General features: G+C 40.6%; 1 protein-coding gene across 1 annotated transcript in view; it reads right to left on the bottom strand.

Annotated features, from left to right (window-relative positions):
* The window catches only part of RRAGD (Ras-related GTP binding D), a 38,114-nt gene that overhangs the window by 11,269 nt on the left and 19,121 nt on the right, over positions 1 to 7,724 (bottom strand). The window contains exons 3-4 of the mRNA XM_012638190.1: positions 1,616 to 1,815; positions 701 to 815 (exon numbers count right to left, since the gene is read on the bottom strand). Of these exons, the coding sequence (XP_012493644.1) occupies positions 701 to 815; positions 1,616 to 1,815 (315 nt within the window). The remainder of the gene's footprint in view (positions 1 to 700; positions 816 to 1,615; positions 1,816 to 7,724) is intronic.

Genomic DNA, 7,724 nt, shown 5'->3' on the forward strand with positions numbered 1-7,724 from the left:
TTATAATCATTATGCCCTAGTGCCCTTTGGTTCCCTCTATTCTTCCTCCAGAGCCAGAATTCTAGATTTAAAAAAAAAAAAAAAAACTATTCATTTAATATAAGAGGCACCACTTTTGGCCTAATTATCCTTTAAACAAACAGGTCTGAAAGGAAGCTATACCTAGGCGCATCATAAAAACAAAAGAGAAAGAGAAAATCTTGAAAGAGGACAATAAAAACAAAAAACCAACCAAATAAACAAAAAACTATTCATTCAACAGTGTATATCTTATCACCAAAACCAAGTTTTATGCTCCTTACCACTGGTAAGGCTCTATTAATACTGAATGATCACCCAAAACTTAAATAAACATTCCAACTATACCAATGAAGTACAGGAGTCTATTTGGGAAGTTAAATTTTAAAGGATCAAAAACAATCCTAGGAGTAGTATGTGCCTACGGTCACAGCAACTCGAGAGGCTGAGGCAGGAGCATTGTTTGAGCCCAGGAGTTTTAATCCAGCCTGGGCAACATAGTGAGACCCCATCTTAAAAATAAATAATTAAATAAAACAGTATATAGGAGTAATCTTCAAAAGTAATACTTAAATGACCTTGAAATGCTGTGGGAGCAAGCAGAAATAAGATCTTTTTCACTCTTGTGATACTGTTTTCAAATTTTGTAAGTGACTCAAACAGAAGTACATTATTTACTTACTGAGATAAAGATGTTTAGCAAATTCTCCAGAGTTGGGAGTTGTGGAATCAGTTTCTGAACCACTTTGCTAAAAGCTTCAAATATTGAATGATCATATATGCTTGTCAGATAAAAGCTGAAAGAGGAAACAGTATTTCATCACATTTTCCCTTTGACTAAGGAATAGACCAGTAATCTGCCTTCTGTATCTATAGTTCTAACACACACATTCCAGCCCCACCCCCAGAATTGACAATGACCTCAATCAAAAACGAGCATATCTTAATGAGCCACTCCTCCCCACCTTCCAAAAAGCCACAGTTGTGTCTACTCTCACCTGCTGACTGGCAAGCTTAAAAGTACAGCAGTAGATGCCTATCCCAGCTTCCTGACAGTCTGCCAGAGAATCCACATCAGATCATCTTTATGCAAGCTTCTTAGGTTGTCCAATTAGTAACCGTTATATTTTGATATTGAAGCATCTAATATTTTTCATTTTCCAGTTTGCAAAATGAATGACACATGTACTACCCCACAAAAATGAGGCAAAGTTGTTTTTCTTTATGACTATTTGTTTGGATTGTTTTCAGACTACTCCTTTAGCTATAATTATAGATAATATCATATTTACCAAGAACTGTAAACTTCTGCATCAACTAACTTCCTGAATTATATTGATGGGTTTTATGTTACGTGTTTTCATATAGGGGGGCAACCTTAGCTTTGACCATTTGTTAAAAAACAGTGCTTTCACTGAAGATTAGAATGAACACTTGCAAAGCTCATTTTCCCCAAATCCTATCCCAGTGTCTATAGCATAAAACAGGGTAAACAAGGTAAATCAGTGCTCATGCCAAGCCAACTGTGGTGACTCTGGACCCCAAACCTGCTTTTTTCCATCCTTGACTGGGATCCCTAAGGGGTTTCTGTTCTCACCTGAGGTGAATTTTTTCTAATCCAGCATCTGCAAGGTCATCATTTGCCCTCTGGTGAATATCTCTTTGGGTTTCAATTTTGTGGTCATCTGACAGACCATCCACTTTATGAATAAACACCTCGAAGTTGATGTCGGTATTCACTTTGTAGGCCCTGGTCACCGTGAGGTGCAGCCTGGCCAGGGCTTCCATGTAATCGTCCTAGGATCAAAGGCAATGCCTGTGAGAGGAGGCTGCTTTGTTTTCTGAACCTTCCACACACACTCTTCATCTGGAAACAATGTGGCTATAACTCCCCAAAATATTTTACAAAGCCTCCCCAAAAAGAGCTGGCTTCCTAGAATTCAAGTTTGAAAACTTAACTTTTGTTATTAACAAACAGAAGAAAAAGAAAGCCTAAAAAAATGCAGCTGATTAAGGCAGTTATGATTTAGGCTGATAGAAGTCAGAAAGATCAGAGCTGTATTATAGTTTCAGGAAGAGAAAAGACCCCATGCCAATGACCCCACCCCAAGATATTGCCTGGAATACTATTCTTCCCAGCTTTTTGAGCTCTTGTGAACTGTGATGAACAATTAGATATGGAGAAATGATACGGGTCATAGGGAGGATGGGGAAGGAGCTGGGGGAACAGTTTTAAGAACCACTGGTCCAAGATACTGGCGTGGAGGCGGAGAGAAAGGAACACTCATACACTGTTGATGGGACTGCAAACTAGTACAACCTCTACGGAAAGTAGTAGGAGACACCACAAAGAACTAAAAGTAGACCTACCATTTGATCCAGCAATCCCACTACTAGGTATTTACCCAAAGGAAAAAAAGACATTTTATAAAAAAGACACTTGCACTCGAATGTCTATTGTAGCACAATTCAGAATCGCAAAGATGTAGAATCAACCTAAGTGCCCATCAATGCATGAGTGGATTAATAAAATGTAGTATATGTATACCATGGAGTACTACTCAGCCATAAAAAAATATGGTGAACTAATACCTTTTGTAACAACCTAGATGGAACTGGAGACCATTATCCTAAGTGAAGTATTCCAAGAATGGAAAAACAAACACCACATGTACTCTCTATGAAACTGGAACTAATCGGTCAACACTTATGGGCACACATGGAAGCAAAACAACGTAAATCAAGCAGGTGGGGGGCAGGAGGAGGATGGGTAAAATCACACCGGATGGGTACAATGCACACTATCTGGTGATGGTCACACTTATAGCTTTGACTCAAACTATACAAAAGCAATTCGTGTAGCCAAAACATTTGTACCCCCATAAATATACTTAAATTAAAAAAAAAAAAAGAACCACTGGTCCAAAGCAGAAGTCCAAAAACCACAGCCCACAGGCCCACTGCCTATTTTTTTAAAAGTTACATTGGAGCACAGCCATGCTCTTTATTTACATATTGTCTAAGGCTGCTTTCCTGCTACAATGGCAAAGCTGAGCAGTTTTCCTCTGTGGAAACTCCTCAGAGATAGTACAGTTCTTCAAAGCCTAAGATGTTTACTTTTTGGCCATTTACAAAAAAAGATTGCTGATCCCTGGTCTGGAGTACTTGCCCCAAACAACACAATGCTATTTTTTTTTTTTTTCGAAAGATGGTCTCCCTACGTTGCTCAGGCTGGTTTTGAACTACCAGCCTGAAGCAATCCTCCCTCCTCAGCCTCCCAAAGTGCTGGAATTACAAGTATGAGCCACCACACATGACCCATGATACTATTTTTTTTCCTTCTCTCACCTATATATAATATAATGAACATCGATGTATCCATCTCTCTGTTTAAGAAATAAAACGTTTACACCAAAGCTCTCTGTGTTTCTCCCCATACTCCCAGCCCAGCCTATCCCTCTACCCTCCAGCCTCCAGAGGCAGCCGCTATCCAGAGTTTAGTGTTTATTTCCACTCATCTCTTCATACATTACTACATACATATATATATCCTCAAACAACACACAGAATTCATTTACATTGTTTAAAAACCTACAGAAATACCAATTGGTATGTATATTATAGTTTGCCTTTTTCCTTCAACATTATGTCAGTGAGATTCACCTATGTTGAATGTTATGTAGTGTGTAACTCTAGTGCATTAATTCCTTTTAATAGCTCTATAAAATTTCATTTTATGGATGGTCTATAATTTATCAGATATTTGCTTGTTGATGGACATTCCAAATGTTTCCAAGTATGTGTACGTACGATAATGTGAACAGCCTCATGTACACATGGCTCGCCCTGAAGGCTGACTTGTTGGGTCACAGGTATAAGCGCCTTAATGTGCCCGCACAGCGTGTAACAGCGCCTAATGCTCCAGACTCTCACCAGCACTTGGCGCTGTCAGATCTCGACTACTGCCAATTGGAAGGCTGTGAACAGGTCTTGTTTTCATAGCAGAAAAAGGAAAGCAATCTGTAGGACAGAATTGAAGGAGCTTTTCATCCCCACTTACAACTCCGAACCTGGAAAATACAGAACGCCAATATAATGGGGATGTTTTCTGGCATTCTTCTATTCTCCAAACTGAATCAATAAAAATGTCTTCCTAGTCTCTAGATAAATTGAAATATTAAATATATTAACTGGAAACTATGAAGAGAGAAAAATAACAAACAGAGTCCTTCTCCTTTATATTCTCAAGAGTTATTTAAAATAAAAGGCAAATATTGGACATCGGGTCAGTAGATTAAGCATTAAACAAAAACTAAAGTTATTACTGCACAATTCCACATGCATGAAGTTCTAGAAAAGGTAAACTAATCTACAAGTAACAGAAAGCATATCAGTGGTTGCCAAGGGCTAGGTGTTTCGGAGGACTGTCTGAGGAAGGGTATAGGGCAGGTTTGGGGAGGCAGAAATATTCTAAATCTTGAATGAGAGGTGGTTACATGGTGTACGCATCTGTCAAACCCATTGAACTGTGCACTTAAAATGAGTGCATGTTATTGTATGTAAATTATACCTCAAAAAAAGTGTTATTGCTTATGTCTTTAAGCAAAGAAGGGAGTTAAGGGAACATGTCTGTGAGCAAAACTCCCCATGTCAAGAGAGCATCACATCTCAAAAGATTAGCAATTGCCACTCTAACCTCCCTGCCAAGCATCTGAAAGGGCATGATTACCAACAAACTGATGAAGTGGCACATAGCTATAAGGACTGAAAATGACATTAAAAAGAAGAAAATACTTGGTTGATTAGAACAGAGGGACCGTAAATGATTTTTCCCATTGCTTATTATTAACCTCCTATGACAAATAAAAATAAAGCAGATATATACTGCCTCCAAAATTAGACCTAGGGATTACAGGCAGGTCACAATCACCAGCACGGGTCACGTGGAAACTCCCTTTTGGATCCAAAGGCACTGTGGGCACGGGGTGGAGAGGTAGTGGGGTGTCACACAGCTCACAAGAAATCACGCTTGCTTTAAGTCTTTTTTATTTCACAACATTCTGTGAGGACACATTTTCTCTTTGGGGATATATTTATCTGGTAATCTTGTTACTGTGAGGAATTCACAAGCAAAAAATAAAAATATGAGGTGTCAGACCAAAAGAGCACTGCTTAGAAATAAAGGAAAGGGCCAGGCGTGGTGGGTCACGCCTGTAATCCTAGCACTTTGGGAGGCCAAGGAAGGAGGATCGCTTTAGGTCAGGAGTTCGAGACCAGCCTGAACAACACCGCGAGACCCTGTCTGTACCAAAAGACAGAAAAATGAGCTGGGCGTGGTGGCATGCACCTATAGTCCCAACTACTCAGGAGCTAAGGCAGGAGGATCACTTGAGTCCAGGACTTTGAGACTGCACTGAGCAATGATCACAACACTGTACTCTAGCCCAGGCAACAGAGCAAGACCTTATCTCAAAAAACAAACAAACAAAAAAAGAAATAAAGGAAAGGACACTCAAGTGCTGCTGAGACACCTCCTCAAAGTTTGATTTGCCTTTTAGTGCTTGTAATCACATCACATAAAGATTCCTGCAAACATGATTTTTACAGTCTGTTTCCAATAGAAAAGTATATTAGGCTCTGAAACTGCTTATTTAATTATTCCTTATTTAGTAAATGATGGCACTCAACAATGTTTTTCCTACTTGTTTTAAAAGCGTAACTTAAAAAGATGAATTTCTCAAATATTTTTATACCTTTCCCTGCCCTACAACTGAAAAAACCCACAACAAACCCAAGAGCCAGGCACAGTGGCGTGTGCCTATAGTCCCAGCTACTCAGGAGACTGAGACAGGAGGCTGACTTGAGGCCAGGAGTTTGAGGCTGCAGTGCGCTATGACTGCCCCTATGAACAGCCACTGCAATCCAGTCTGGGCAACATGGCAAGACCCCACCTACAAACAAATAAATAAATAACTTGAGAAACTAAAATAAAAACACATTTGCTAATCCAAATTGAAGGTCAGCTTTTCATGTTCAGGAAAATTAAAACAAAATTACAGTTCCAATTTAAAAAGAGGCAAGCAAATCCATTGTAGCTACATTATAGCCATATTACAAACACCTAAGATAGATTTGTATTGGAAATTTGAGTTCCATAAATACAAATTGCTATGTAAGCACAACATAGTATTTAAGTATTTACTAAAGCCATTGTCTTGAAATGCTGAGTCATCTGGCTGGAAACCTACTTAGCTATGGGTAGGACTACTGCTACTGCTACCTAGCTCAACAACCACAGCAACCAGCGGCTGTATGACTTAGGGAGAAAAATGGAGCTTAAAAGAGACAGATGAACGTGACATCCCTGGAGCCTCCCCTCCCAGGCAGCAATGTGCACACACCCCATCCTTCCCCTCGGGCTCCAAGCTCCCTAATTTATGGTTCTGGCAGACTTGAGACAGGAAGGCAGGGGATACTGCCAAGACCATAGATGGGCCAGAAAACAGGTCAGTGCAAGTGGGACAGCCAGGAAAGCAGCTGCTGACAGCAGGCCCTGGACTTGGTGCAGGTGTCTACAAGCAGGCACAACACATGCATTTCTGCATAGGCCTGTGGGAAGAGTGTGAACCGCTGTTCATAGATGAGGCATTGGATTTAAAGTCTCTACCCTCCACACCCCTACCAGAAAAGAAAAAACTCCTGTAACCAAACGGCTATGCTCCCACAGCCATGCAAGAGGTAAACAGTGCAGCTACTTGGAACTGAAAGGCCTGGTTGAAAATTTCATTATTGCATTAAACAGGCACCTAGTTCCTGAATGAACTTACGATCCTCTCAGGCATGAGCAGCCTTCTCAGAGAACAGTTTTCCAAACACAGAGCTATTATGATGAATAGTCTTCATAACCCTTCCTCCCTAACACCTCTGGTGCTCCTGGAAGGGCCGGGTGTGCTCAGCTGGGGTGATGAACCCCAGCAGCTGGCCAACCTGTCTGACTGTGGGTCCAGAGTTCCAGGGACATGGCACCAACTGAACTTCAGAGTTGGTTAAGCACATGCCTAGAGGATCTGATGCCTTTTGTTCCCCCACGTGTAAAAGAGAGCCCTTGGAGAGCCTTCGGGCAGGGTCTCGAGCATCATGGACACTTTCTAAGAGCTCTTGGACATGAAGAGCTTGAAGAACAACAATGCCCCAATCCTGCTGCGCACATCTTTCCTAAATCTTTCCTACAATGGATCTGCCTGGGATGCGCCTGTGGTCCTGCAGTCTCCCTTTCCCTCCTTCCCTTTACACCAACTACAGGAGAAAGGCCCCCGGGTATGAAAAACCCAGGGTGCCAAAGAACCAACTGGAATGCTGGAAAAGGAATCTGACTAATGACTGGAGGAAAAGCTCTTCACCAGTGAAGGAGTTCCCAATTCTTTGCTTCTAAAAAAGTGGAAGGAGGACCTAACCAGGAAGCCTGTTGATAAACTACTAAAAATAATTTTTCATGATAGAAAACTGGGCAATTTAGGGGCTACAACTCGAAAGGAATTTGAATAATGGCACAAATGTTATAACAAAACTCATCCTATCGTCACCTACTTATTTATGTGAACAAAGTTTCTCAGTGCTTACATCTATACAAATAAAAAACAAAAGAAGAATTGATGTCAAATTCAAGCATGGATACATGAATTAAATGGAAAAGAAAAAGTCAAATA

The sequence above is a fragment of the Propithecus coquereli genome, unplaced genomic scaffold, assembly GCF_000956105.1.
Source record: "Propithecus coquereli isolate 6110/MARCELLA unplaced genomic scaffold, Pcoq_1.0 Scaffold127, whole genome shotgun sequence".
Lineage (NCBI taxonomy): Eukaryota > Metazoa > Chordata > Mammalia > Primates > Indriidae > Propithecus > Propithecus coquereli.